The 15,287-nt window shown below is 35.4% G+C and overlaps 1 protein-coding gene across 1 annotated transcript; it reads left to right on the plus strand.

Annotated features, from left to right (window-relative positions):
- Positions 1–76: 76 nt before the first annotated feature.
- Positions 77–5,010, plus strand: LOC128215964 (uncharacterized). Its single transcript, XM_052922563.1, has 8 exons — positions 77–530; positions 876–899; positions 1,028–1,146; positions 1,303–1,608; positions 1,813–1,896; positions 2,746–2,826; positions 3,280–3,351; positions 3,536–5,010. Exons 1-8 carry the CDS (start codon positions 77–79, stop codon positions 3,686–3,688), a joined length of 1,293 nt encoding a protein of 430 aa, XP_052778523.1. The 3' UTR covers positions 3,689–5,010.
- Positions 5,011–15,287: the final 10,277 nt, after the last annotated feature.

Here is a 15,287-nt window from a genome sequence, read left to right on the forward strand (position 1 = left end):
ACGATGAAAATATCATGTTTCATATAGACTTTTCAATACGTATTTAAGTAAAATGCTGATTTATTAACGGTCCAAAATGGCGGAGGTGGAGAACACGAGACGTAAACATTCAGTTATACCACAACTGCCACTAGACAAGCGGTATCACGTATTTGTTTGTTACGTTAAAGAAAACGTAAACGATGTGCGTACTATTGTGGGCAATTTGGAAAAGGCAGGTTTAAAGTGTTGTTACCATGAAAGAGATTTTATTCCTGGACAAAGGACTTGGGATAACATGCATGCTAAAATCAAGGAAAGCATGCATATGCTTGTAGTCTTGTCGGAAGATTTCTCAAGAAGTCATTTCGCAAAACAAGAACTTTACGAAGCGGATGTCGCGGAAAGTACAGAAGATTTGAATATCATTCCATTGAAAATAGAATCGTGTGATGTACCAGCTATATTGAAAAACAAAACGTACATCGACTGCGAAAACAATGATATTACCGAGATTCACTACAAAATAATCGAGGCAGTTATTGATAATGGTTAAGTATTTCTCATATTTCAATATTAGGCATTTAAACTACTCTAGATTAGAGTGTTCAAATTTACCAAAGTGTTTTTTTTTATCAAATTCAGATGAAGACGTGCATGTTTAAATTGTATTTAATGTTGCACTGTACTACAGATACCAAACATTTAGTTGTTGATGCTGTTTTGTTAACCATTTCCATTGACCAGTCAATTGATAACCATTGCAAATCAAAATGCTTAGCACATGGAGAAAAGTCTGTGGACTTCGGTACAACAATAATTTTTCATCGTTAGCATACACATGCTATTTTGTTTTGTCAGCAAAGCATTTTACATTTTTCTGTTTACATTTTTAGGGCAGAAAACACGGCTGAAAGAAGGTATGTCGGTAATTAATTTTCATCGGTAACACATACTCCTCAATAATGTTTTTATATAAAACTTATTTTGCATACAATTTTTTTTCTGTATAATGGATATATTAACAACATTTCATCACTAATTGTAGAAGACAGCGGTGAAGCTTTTTCAATTTCAACGTATCAGAAGCCTGGATTCCGACTGCTGCCAAGATATAAACTGGAATTTGTTGCGGAAATGAGAGACAAAATTTTAATGAAGAGCAAAGTTTGTATTGTTAAAATGATAATAATGAACAGATAACAGTTAATACAGTTATTATGTATTCGTTCTAAACCATCAAATCTGAGTGACTGATTTTGACTTGACCGTTTTATATTTATCTAAAGTGCTAACCATTTTTCCAACAATGATTAATTTCAGCTTACAGAAGAAGATTTGAATGAAATCGAGAACATCGCTCAAAAGTCATTCTTTATGAAAAACGTGAACATCTCTGATTTTTTCCTAAGAATAACGTGTTTCCTCATCATTCTCTCTTTACTGCTCTGTCTGGCGGTTGTGATGTTGATGGTCTGCACAATGCTTGGCCCTTCAAGAGCGGAAAGTGAGGCTAACGAGTTTAAGATCCGTCTAGTTATTTATATTACGCCTGTTTTAATGATCATACTATCTTTTGGATTTTGCTTAGCCACATCGTGGGAAAATTCCTGTACCCTTATGATGAACGTAAGTATTTCTGTTACTGTGTGCATTTTTATAAGATTATTTGTAAATGGATGCTTAATCATTATTACAGATCGAGATACAATAGAGTGTCATACATTAAACATAACTGATCTATACTATTTGTTGAAAGTTGTCTGGTATATCAAAGATAGTCATTTTATTGTTAGTTAAATACAAAATATACTCTATTGTTCTATGTTCTAGGCAAAAGACGCACTTCAACGACAGCTTTGGACTTTCAACAGAAACTGGAACACAAAAGATGCAGTCGTCCTATTTCAGGCAAACGTATCCTTGAAATTGTTATTTTATAGCTTATTAATGTGTTCATTTGTAACTGATCTTATTTGAAACTAAGGAGGATCAAGGATTGATTGTCTTTTCAATACAAAAATCTATTCTGTGAATTAATGCTTTTAAAAAAGTTCGTTCAATTGATTTGAGCACTTCATTGATGTTCAACTTATATCTTATCTGCCTTTGGAATGTTGATTTGAAAAAGAGAGTCTAAAAATCAATATTTTACCTAAAGTATTATTTTGTTTAGGACGATATCGTGTGTACAATAATAGTGACTTTGTTTACGTTCGATTCCAATATCACATTGGTGGCTTTTTGATAGTAAGAAACAGTGATCATCATTCTGTGATTTCTTTAAAAATGGGTAAAACAACTGATTAAAGGCCCTTTGAGAATATTGCATTTTTTTTCCCTGATACCTCAAGGAATGTAAGGGTTCACTTACCAGTTTGAAAACCCAGAATACATCAATGGTATTGCAAGAATAGTATCGGTTTAATTGGAACTATTCATTGACATCCATTTTCCTTGTAACAGTTCGAACGCACATACCACCGGCTTAGTCGGTTTTCCGTTTTCAATGATGATTTAGAATTTTCCAATGATATCAAAGTACAATATTTGTTTAAATTATAATGTGTACGAATAACTGTGCGACATTCAAATGCCGCCAAACGGCATTAAACGATAGCTTAATGCATGCATTTAAATAAACACAAAGCATGCATCTGCAAATTAAATGTGGAAGGGTTCACCGACATTAATTATATAATTATCCGAGAAATCCTTAATAAAGCCTGAATGATATATTAATTGTTTTCGCTAATTCTTACTTAGTACGAGTACAGCACAAATGGCGACATTCGTCGGACAACAGCGACAATGAAGATCATCCTTATCAAATTTAGCCGATGCAAGGTATTCCAACATTTGCAGTTCTTTCTCCGAACAAGCACATGCTAACTAATCTCGAGGTGCTTTTTAAGAGTTCAGATACTACTATAATAACAAGCACACATCCATGTCAATTGTACTGGTAAATTGTGTTGGAAAATTAAATGTATATTGTGTTTTTTATGTCGGTTTAATGTAGCTCATTTTCAATTCTGTAAGAAGTAATTTATTTTGACTATCGTTTTGCAAAAACACAGCCAACAAATAAGTGATAAGGTTATGATCATACTGTAAACTAACTTTAGGATACTTTACTTTTAAATAAATGAATTGGGATAAACGATGTCGACGGGGCAGCGAAACATTTACTGTTGAGAGGTTGTTTGGTCAATTGATAAAACTCTACCGCAATGCATGATGTTTATGCAATAATTTTTTTATCAACCATGCCTGTCTTAGTATCATTTATTTTTTCAGGACCTTTTTATAAGAAAGTGTGAGCAACGTGATGATTTTCAAAAACGGCGCTGTGAGGGGGAATCTCTTGACGTAAGTGTAATACTTAGTTTGACAGATTAGACACAAATTGACGATTAAATTTACAAGGTTGATAATATTTTTAAATTCTGACCGAGCTTTGCTATGCAATAAACTCATACGTGATACTTACTTTACCAATGAATTTCTTTAAATCGCAGAAACTACTTTTAAATAACAGCTTTAAATTTTACAGGACTACGCGGATAGAATGTTTGACCGTTTCTTACGATCAAAGAAGATCAATTTGCTGGACATACCACACTCACGTCAAAGAGGACATAGAATGCTTAATGACGCAGCGTGTATGTGTTTCTTGTTGCGAGAAGACTTACTTAATAACATTTAACTTAACTTTGCTAATCTGCTTGGCGTGTCCTTCAAGTGTGTCCCGTTTCGGGAAGACAAACTTACGGACACTTAACTAAACTTTGCTATGCTGCTCGGCGTGTTCTTATAGTGTTACCTGTTGCGGAAAGACTAACTTAAGGACACTGGACTTTCCTTAAATTATGGACGTGGGAGGGTTTGTTGCGAGAAGGACATCAACCTTATCTTTGCTAGGCTGCCGAGACCGTGTTCTTATAGGGCTTCATGTTGAGACAAGACTTACTTAAGGACACTTAACTAAATTTTCATATGTCCTTATGTTGTCATGTTGTGGAAAACTTACTTTAGAACATTTAACTAAGCGTGTTCTTACAGTGTTTCCTCTTGAAAGGGGACTTATTTTTAAGAAAACTGTACTTAATTTTGAGAAGCTGTCGTGGTGTTTCCACGTTACTAAACTTTCGCAGGCTGCTTATGGTGTCCTTATAATAATTCCTGTTGCGAGGTGATTGACTTAAGAATACCTAACTAACCTTTGCGAAGCTGACGCAAGTGTCCTTATAGTTGTCTGTTGCAAGAAGACGGACTTAAGAACACTTCACTTAACTTTGCTAAGCTGCTAGCCGTGTCCTTATAATGTTGCCTGATGCGAGAAGACTTACTAAAGGACTCGTAAACAAACTCATATAAACTGCCGGCCGTGTCCTATTGCGAGAAGACCCACTAAAGGACACTTTAAGAAACTATGCTTAGCTGGTGAGCGTGTCCTGAAATGTGTTTCTTGTTGCGAGAAGACTATTTCAAGGACACGTTACTTTTCTTAACTATGCTGTCTGTCGTATCCTTATAGTGTTTCCTGTTCCGAGAAGACTAACTTTGCTAAGCTGCTGGTTATCTCCTTCGAGTGTTTTTGTTACTAGAAGACTTCCTTAGTTGGGCGTGTCTGTATAGTGTCAACTGCATTATAGTTTTTCCAAAAAGTTGTTTGTGGTTTGTTTCCAAAAATGAAATTGAAAAATTTGTTGCACTGCACTGTAATTATGGCATTAAAACTCACACAGCCTTTCCAATTCACCTTTATATGACGAACCAAAATATTTGGCTGCATAATTGACAGCTGGGTAGTTCAACGCTTCTACTCAATCAACCCTTATCTAGAATTGTATTTGTTGTTATGGTACTAATGAAATTGTTACACTTCTTATATTGTAAATGAACGTTTTAAGTCAATCACACACCGCTATTTTCATATCTGGATACCTTGATTTAAAAAATGATAATAACTGTGATACCTTGTTTTTGATGTGATATTAGACTATTATTAAATGCCCTTTATTTATATTGAACTACACAAGAATAACCATAGAAATAAAAATCATTTTCATGAGTTTTCCAAGAGTTTTTCAAACTGCTATATTCTGATTCTGCTGCCCGAGTACATTAATCACATTGTATAATATTCTATATAATAGTTTTCCATCCCCCGTGCGAATTTCAAACGACTCAAATGCTCAAGCTCAAAACCATATGCAAACGCATATTACAGCTCCCAGCATGGAAACGATTTCTACCGAACAAATAAAAACGAATGCCGATAACAATGCAAACGCAACTCATATCGATCCGAAAGAGCATACCACCTTGCAATCTACTTCTTGCGCTACAACGGCAGAAACACCGTCAATTCTTGCTCAAAACAAAGGTCTGAAATTCGAAGAGAGGAATGTAAAACAAACTTTACAAAACATCCTACGCCGGAACCAAGCGATACAACCCCCACCCAAACAATCGATTCATCACCGTGAAACACCGTCAGACTACTTCATGCTTCTTGGGGAATATTGACCCAGACGTCGTCGAACAAGATATCCATGATTACATGACAGATATGAAAGTTCGAGTGAAACGTCTTACACTATTTCGTGGACGTCATGGTTCGTCCGCACGACTAAAACTATATCCGGAAGACGAAGAAACAGTTGAAGATAACTCCCTTTGGCCCGAAAATGTAACTTGGCGTCGGTGGGTCAGCAAACAAGAGTGGGAGCGCGAACGGGAGGAGTCCCGTCAGCGACGTCGTGACCACCTAAGGCACCAGCCATACCGGCCTTACCACAGATACGATGCCTCCTACAACAAACGACAACATAGAGTCGAAGACACCAGCTCACGTGACAACGACAGGAACAGCCCATGGTACTCTGATAGAGACGACTACCACGATGTTGATGAGTGGGACCCATCGAGGGACTAACAATTATATTTATTGACAAAATACTGACAAGATCCAGTCTTACAAGCATAATTTTACAATGCCATACTTTTTTAGGATTCATTTTGTTATTGTATTCATTGTATTTATGTCACTTAATATTTTAGTATGGAATGTTAGAGGTATCATGTCATCAGCATACTCTCTCTCTCTCTCTCTCGAAAGTACTCGATGACGATACGATTGATATCGCTCTTCTTACTGAGCATAAGTTGTTACCTCACTCAGCCCATTTTTTGAATAGCGTTCATCCGAATTATACCTCATATTACACTATTGATGAATCGCTGGGCCACTTTAATGTCTTAAAATGTGGTAAGGGAGGGACAGCAATTATGATTAAGAACAATATTGGTTGTAAAATAAGTAAAATCACAACCATAGATAATGATAGAATATCAGCGGTCGAGATTATTTCTCACAAAAAGGTTCCGACTTATCACTTCTGCATATACATGCCGTCTTGTAGTGACATTGAACGTCTGTGCTCTCTTTAACTTCTACTCCCGGATCGGAAATGTAATATTGGCCGGAGATTTCAATGCGCAAATAAGCTTTCAATTAGGTCCTAAGTCATCGACCTCAAAATCACGTATTTTTACAGAGTTTATAGCTAAACACCAACTTACGTCGCTGAAAGAGCACATAGGAAATACCACGAATATACTTACCACCCGACGAAGTCGACAATAGCTCATGTCTTAGTCCATAATTTATCATTAGATATGTTTCATTCATTCTCGGTTATACCTGAAAGAGACATACTTACCTCAGATCATGCGCCAATATTATTTTCTATAAACCTCGACCTAGGGAGAAACTCACAACCCACAGTTCATAGAACATGTATAGCATGGAATAAATGCACACAGGGGCACATATCGAACTACCAAAGCCAACTAAGTAGCGAATTAAATAGCATCACGAACGAAAACACCGATGGATGCTCCCCTGATTTAGTTAACTCATTGCCTTGCAATGGTTTAAAAGAGACCGCCTCACAACTCCCTGTAAGTAAGTTAAACCGAAAAGCCAAACCGTATTGGACGGAAGAGGTCAAAGCGGCGCATTCGCAGGCCCGACTTGCTCGGCATATATGCTTAGTTCAAGGTAGACCCCGCAGAACAATGTCAGACTCATTCACAAACTATAAACAAGCCAAACGCACTTTCAGGAGAATACAGCGGAATTGTCGCGAATCCCATAAAAATCATTTATATGACGAACTTAATCGAACAGCTGAAGTAGACTATCGAATGGTTTGGAAGTTGTTAAAACGAAACAGCAAACGACCCTTTGAGACTTGCTCAGAGTTGAAAATAGACGACACAATCTTTAAAGATGACAGAGTTAACCACTGTTCAAAAGTCTTTAGTCACCCAAACGAGCATGACATCCTATCAGAAGATGATTTGTTCGAACGTTAGTGTTATATTATATGTAAGACCACTAACAACACCGTCACCCCAATTAGCTTAGATGGAGTTAACAAAATAATCAAATCCCTCGCGAAGAGAAAAAGCCCTGGTCATGATGGTATAATGAATGAACATGTGACATTTGGCGGACTTGCTGTTACAAAAGCGCTTACATTACTATTCAATTTAGTTCTGATGCACGAGAAAATACCAATAGATTGGAAAACCAGCGTTATCATCCCTGTATATAAAGGTAAAGGCAAAGACAAACATGATCCTTCTAGCTACAGACCTAAATCATTACTCCCGTGTTTTTGCAAAATTTTCGAAAAAGTAATGGCCGAAAGGATCAACTCTCATGTGTCGTCAGCAAGAAACACCTTCCCAAGCCCACAACAAAACGGATTCTAAAAGGGTCTAAGTTGTGTGACCACATCCTTTAATCTCCAAGAAACAATTGTCTATGCTATAGACAAAGGTAGCAACGCATATGTTGCATGTCTTGATCAGAAAGCCGCCTTTGACACAGTGAGGCACTCTGCATTACTCCTCAAATTAGGTCGACTTGGCCTTAAAGGTAAACTACTAAGGGTCATCAAGTCCTCATATGAATCTCTCAAATGCACCGTACGTGTTTGTCAAGACTTAATGTCAAATACCTTCGCCGTATTTCGCGGCGTGCGTCAAGGGGGAGTCTTGTCCAGTTTTTACTATCTCGTTTATCTCGATAGCCTATTACAAGACTTAGAGATAAGTAAGCATGGCTCTCGGCTTATGTCTGTTAATTGCGGCAGCCCAACATTTGCCGACGACATCTCTCTCATCTCGTTATCTCCATATAAGCTGCAATGCATGATGGATATTGTGTATAGTTACTGTAAACGTTGGCACGTTGATATCAATGTCGATAAATCTAACGTAGTCGTATTTACTCAAGCCCGCCTAGTCCCACAAAAATGCATCATCTATGGGGACCAAGAAACAAAACAGGTTACATCAATAACGCACTTAGACATTTCCCAAGAGGGCAGTCTTAAAATACGTACACGCATTTCAGAAGGCTAGAAATGCTTTTTTTTTCAATGATGGGCCAGGGTGTCCACCCTCTCGGTGTGACTCCCTTAGTATCCTCTTTACAAAAATGTAATTCCCATTGCTCTCTACGGCTCCGAACTCTGTAACTCTATGACTAACGTTGACACCTTAGCCATCAACCGTCTCCAACACTTCGTAGCCAAAAAGATATAAGGACTGCCTATCTCTACCAGATCGGATATGTCGGAGTCTATTCTATGATTAACTAAGTTAGACACCCACGTCAAAAAAGAAAACTGATGTTCTTACACAAGTTGTTAATGCTTCCAAACAAATGTAATAGCAAACAAATTTTTGTGAGAAAATATATTTCTTACTTTCTTGATAACAACTCAATCTAACGAGGATTTATACCAGATATATGTAAGCTGTTGACTAAATACAACATGCAATTTGTGCTAAATAGCTACTTCTCCGCAGAAAGACCCACCCCAGATAAACAAACTTGGAAACGCATGGTGAACAATGCTGTTATACTTAAATGCAAGTTATGCTGGAATATCCGTACTTCCAATGATTGCGATTTTATGTTATTTCGTATTCTTCATCCATGTGTACAACCTGCTATTATGTATACTATTTCAAGAACAAGTCGTTTTCGTCATACAGCAAGGATTATAGCAAAATTGTGGTGCAGACCTTCGATTTTACGAAACAGACATTGTGTAATTTAACCTTTCAGGAAGAGCTTGTACATATATTAAGCGAGTGTTACCACACATTGGCAATCAGAGACGACTTTACTACCCAAATGAATACTATTTTGAATGGACACGACTATGAAAGCTTAAATAACTTAGAACATATACAATGGACTCTGCGACTTCTCGGAGCACCTTTAGAACCTTTTATAGACACCGACAACAACGCACTACTTCTGCAATGTTCATACAATTATACATTACGGTGTATACATGCATACTTTGACTAGAGTTTGCTTAAGCGACATTTAATAACGCTTATAACATAATAAATGTAGCTTGGTTGCTAATCTACGTACAGTTTAACCGAACAATATAGAAACATGTTGCCGTAAAAGCCTCTTGTTCTGTTTCGTTATGGTGATTACACAGCAATACTTGTATGCAATGCATGTATTGTATTCTTATACATACCTGTTATTATACTCATCACAGCTATGTCTATAATCACTAATTAAATCGCTAGCTCAAATAACAATGTGGACCCGTTATCAGATGAAAAATATAGAATACAAAACCTAAAAACAAAAGCATCCAATGTACATATGTGTAACTAAATATATACATATATATAATTATGTTAGATGCGTTTTACTTGTTTATTGTGTGAACTTGTTCTATATTGCTCAATGTTAGAGCACTTTACAAGTTGTAAATATATTTGCATATCTTCTGTATAGGAGGAAATAAAGATTTGATTGATTGATTGAATGCATAATGTTGATCGTTAATATATTTATATCTGGATGCCCGAAAAGAGCTTCAACCAGAAAAATATGGTCAGTGACATAGCATGCATGATTTCTGCAAAGTTAATAGATCTTAAACATAAATGCTCCACGTACAGAATGTCACTGAAGTTTTATCAGTTTGATGTTACTAATCTAGCGCCCTTTTTCAAATTGTTTCGATAAAAGCCAATTTTGGTTGACATGTGTTTAAAGAGGCTTGATATTATTGTAGAATGACCATTATATTTGAAATGGTATTTTCCTAACCTAAATGGTTTTGGGTATATATTTTGTTTGAATCCGCGTTGCACTGTTAGATGAAATTATGTATTTCTTCGATATTTGTTCATAAAATGTAAAATCATTGTGAATACGCCAATATATAAATAATAAGTACGTCTGTGCATAACGAACGTTTTACATTGGTATGCAAATTAGTTATACCTTTTGTCAAATTCTTATAAGCTTTTTATGAAAAGGACGAGGTTTAGCTTTTTATAAAGAATATAGAATGTTTCAGGATGCTTTCATTTTGTTTCTGTCTTGTACAGTATATATATGTCTAAGCCATGTTTACTAAAAATAAACGTTAATACACACTCTTAACAGACCTCTCGGATGTTGTTTCATGAAAAGAAACGCAACAAAACATTTTCGACAACTTATGACGAAATACCAACTCAAGTACTTTACACATTGAACGTCAGTCGTATGGAAGATACGTATATTTTACTGCCAGCCACTGACGATGCCTTTCATTAAATATGCAGCACAAAAAAATCTTTTTATTGGCACCTTGTCGTCGTCTTCCATAATATAAATGTGTCATGAGGAAGTTGGTAGTACGTGTTAAGAAACATATGAACTTGAAATTACGAAACAAAATAGAAAGCCAAAATCACATTAAGAAAAAACGCCATCAAATACCCTGTTCATGGTTTTTATGCTTTAAAAATACTTACATGAACAAGATCTAATCTTCGAAATTATCAACATAAAAATAGAAAAAAAAACAGATACAAGAATCTTTATTTTAATTCGGGCATATATGACAATTCGTATTAGCTCGTTGATTTTTTAAGACATTATTATAACAATACAATCCATTTTTTCAGATTATCATTACAAAAAAGCTTTAGTTATGACAGTCTTAGATTTAAAGCAGTAAAAATAAAAGTCACGAAACACATGTCGTGGTATTTAAAATGCAGGCACTTGCTCTGCCGTACTTGTAAATGTATCCTAGGCAGTTAGGTGTACACGAATCCTTATGTAAATAAATGCCGACAGAACTTATTCAATAAAACCAAGATCAAGACCTGTGCACACTCATTATATATGCTGTACGTTTCGTCTTAAGGTACGTAAATTAACACGTCTTAAAATGTAGTGCTACAATCTGTCTTGTTTGAAGTTTGGGCATGTCTACGAAAAACACTTTCTGGCGGGGCGAAATTAGGAAATATGTCAATATGCCATGTAGCGGGGCGAAAATACTTCAGATTAATATTTTGCTTTTTTTGTCCCACCAGATTGCGTATGTTCGTCCCGCCACATATCTAAAAGGACATGCAAATGGGTTGGGCCATCAAGTAAAGTCCGTTTCCCAATACGTCACGTAATAAGCTAAATAATTATAACATAAGCCATTGGCAACGTTGTCACAAAAGCTATGAGTACGAATAATTTCCATAACTACCAGAACATTGATCTCTAATTGATTTTGGTTATTTACAAAGCTTGTTATTGCAATAAATACAATAGCAAACAATAGAAAGTTATATTAGATGCTAGATTTACTGTCGCGAATGCCCAGGATACTGTTCAAATAAACCATGATGTGTACTCATAAAATGCATTCGCTCAAGTGTCAATAAATGCAATATTAGAATAAAAAGCGACATTAAAACAAAAGTCATACATGAAAACATCCGGAACGCTAGTAAAGAGAATAAAGGAAAGACAAAATAAACCACAAAATCTACTCATCAAAGACTATCGTCCATGAGCACCGTGCACGGGAAAAACCCTCCACCAGATATTACGTTTACTGAGCCTACTAATTATAGAAAATTAGTAAAGGTTAAATCTTAATAGGACAATGAAAGTGCTAGCAAATTAGATATAGGTGAACAAAAATGAAAGGAAATACCGGAATAGAATAAAAAGAAGTTTATGGAATGAAAGAAAAATAGGACTTTGAAGTTATGACAACGGATTGTGTAAACATCTTAAAATAGAACATATGACACAACCAAAGGCAGATAGCAAAACACGGAGCTGATCAAATCGACCCGGCAACAGTAACAAAGAAATGTTTGAGAGAAGAAGAAAATATGGAAAAAGGGAAAACAAGCTGTTAGTGGTGTTGTCCTTGTCTTTATTATGTAATGTTCTGGAAACGATTAGTGTGCATTATATAGTGATGCACTTCCGTAAGCATAGCAATAATATTACCACTCGAAATATTTTAAAATCCAAAAAGCAGCAAGTAAGTGCTTTATGGATGATATTGTCTACTGTTCTGAAAAAGACGTTGTCTTTGGACTGCAACTGGTGAACAGTTAAGAAATAGTTTTCGGCATTATTTGCAGTGTTACAGTAACTACATTATGGATAATCGGCGTTGATGATTAAACAATCTATCTGAATAACGATCACTAAAGCAATTTCTTTATTCGTGCATGATATACTGATTAGTTCGATTTCACCCAAATGATTAAAAAAAATACCAGCATTAGTAGGGATAAATGAATTGTCAAAACAATCATGACGGTAAAGTTGGAAGGTAGTTGGTTGTTGGGGATTCGAATAATCAACTACTTACCAGTTGCCAGTTGGGTATTCAAATATTCAACTACCTGCTAGTTGCCAGTTGGGGATTCGACAAACACTGTTTTAATTCACTTTTATTCGTATATTCGCCAGTCGGATATTCGACCATTTCCAGTCGATTATTCGCGAATGTTCAACTGCAAACCAGTCAGTAGTTGGGGATTCAGATTATGTCTTTATGTATGGTTTTAAAGGTCACATGTGGGAAAAATAATCGCCAAATGTTTCTTTATGCATCTACACATATGTATCTTTGCGACAAACACTGTATAAAATTACCTTTTCTCGTATATTTGCCAGTCGGATATTCGACCATTTCCAGTCGATTATTCGCGAATGTTCAACTGCAAACCAGTCAGTAGTTGGGGATTCAGTTTATGTCTTTATGTATGGTTTTAAAGGTCACACATGGGACAATTAATAGCCAAATGTTTATGTATGCATGTACACATATGTTTCTTTGCGACAAACACTGTTTTTATTTACTTTTATTCGTATATTCGCCAACTACTGACTGGTTTGCAGTTGAACATTCGCGAATAATCGACTGGAAATGGTCGAATATCCGACTGGCGAAAATACGAATAAAAGTAAATAAAAACAGTGTTTGTCGCAAAGAAACATATGTGTTCATGCATAAAGAAACATTTGGGGATTAATTGTCCCATGTGTGACCTTTAAAACCATACATAAAGACATAAACTGAATCCCCAACTACTGACTGGTTTGCAGTTGAACATTCGCGAATAATCGACTGGAAATGGTCGAATATCCGACTGGCAAATATACGAGAAAAGGTAATTTTATACAGTGTTTGTCGCAAAGATACATATGTGTAGATGCATAAAGAAACATTTGGCGATTATTTTTCCCACATGTGACCTTTAAAACCATACATATAGACATAATCTGAATCCCCAACTTCTGACTGGTTTGCAGTTGAACATTCGCGAATAATCGACTGGAAATGGACGAATATCCGACTGGCGAATATACGAATAAAAGTAAATTAAAACAGTGTTTGTCGCAAAGATACATATGTGTACATGCATAAAGAAACATTTGGCGATTAATTTTCCCATATGTGACCTTTAAAACCATATATATAGACATAATCTGAATCCCCAACTACTGACTGGTTTGCAGTTGAACATTCGCGAATAATCGACTGGAAATGGACGAATATCCGATTGGCGAATATACGAATAAAATTGAATTAAAACAGTGCTTGTAGCAAAGTAACATATGTGTCCATGTATACAGAAACATTTGGCGATTAATTTTCCCATATGTGACCTTTAAAACCATACATAAAGACATAAACTGAATCCCCAACTACTGACTGGTTTGCAGTTGAACATTCGCGAATAATTGACTGGAAATGGTCGAATATCTGACTGGCGAATATACCAATAAAAGTGAATTAAAACAGTGTTTATCGAATCCCCAACGGGCAACTAGCAGGTTGTTGAATATTCGAATCCTCAACTGGCAACTAGTAAGTAGTTGATTATTCGAATCCCCAACTACCAACTACCTTCCAACTTTACCGTCATAAAACAATCGAAGTGTCCAGAATGGGTTAATTACGTTTGAGTTTAGCGTATATATTTTAAAGCATAATACCATAAAATTGGACTGTATCGGGTATGCGTTCCCATGATTCTAACGTTTACCTATCATAAATGCTCAAACATGAATCAGTTTATTATAAAAAAAAAATATTCCTATTTCAAAAAATATAATATTAAACGTTAGTTCACAGAATGTGGATTTATTGGAAAAGTCTACGATGTTTTAAATCATTATTCGTAACAGAATAAAACATTGATTAACTATAAGGTAAAATATCAATACGGCATTATATAGTATAAAATGGCGAAAAAACAAACATTCAAATATTTTTATAAATCGAATATATATTAGTACGTGTTTGTAGTGTACATTTTAGAATTTGTATAAATGCAAGCTTAAGTCATCCTCATTATGAAGAAAATATGCACATAATAGATTAAACTCGTATTCTGTTTAAGTATTTTAGTAAATATAGGTAATAAATGTAACTAAGAGTAAGCGTATTGCACTGTATTAGACTACCTGCAAAACAAAAATAAAAACAGCCTTAAGTAATTACAATATAATATTGTATTTTAAACTTGGTAATGTGTTATTTATATAAATATCACAGAAATCGCATCAAATTGATAAGATAGTCAAAATAATACCTTTTTATCTTTTTAAGCACTTGTTATTATTATTTTCAATAATTGATTTAAAGTGAGAAGTCCTAAAAGGCCCACAATATAGGTACAGACCAAAATATAAGCCTTTATGATTGCTGTTGTTTCAATTAATAGCCACGCGGCCACAATATCCCCAGTTAAAAAAGCGCCAAAATATCGCTGATATGTTTTATCTGTACCTAAATCATATTCATTTTTTTCTGGTTTTGATCATTTAATTCAAAGAGTTAAACACGATTATGCCTTGAATTTAAGAGAAAAAATTCTTAATTCAAAAACCTTGTCCATGCTAACAAGTTTAAGCCCTCAGTAGACTCGAGTTC

The sequence above is a fragment of the Mya arenaria genome, chromosome 14 (assembly GCF_026914265.1).
Source record: "Mya arenaria isolate MELC-2E11 chromosome 14, ASM2691426v1".
Classification (NCBI taxonomy): domain Eukaryota; kingdom Metazoa; phylum Mollusca; class Bivalvia; order Myida; family Myidae; genus Mya; species Mya arenaria.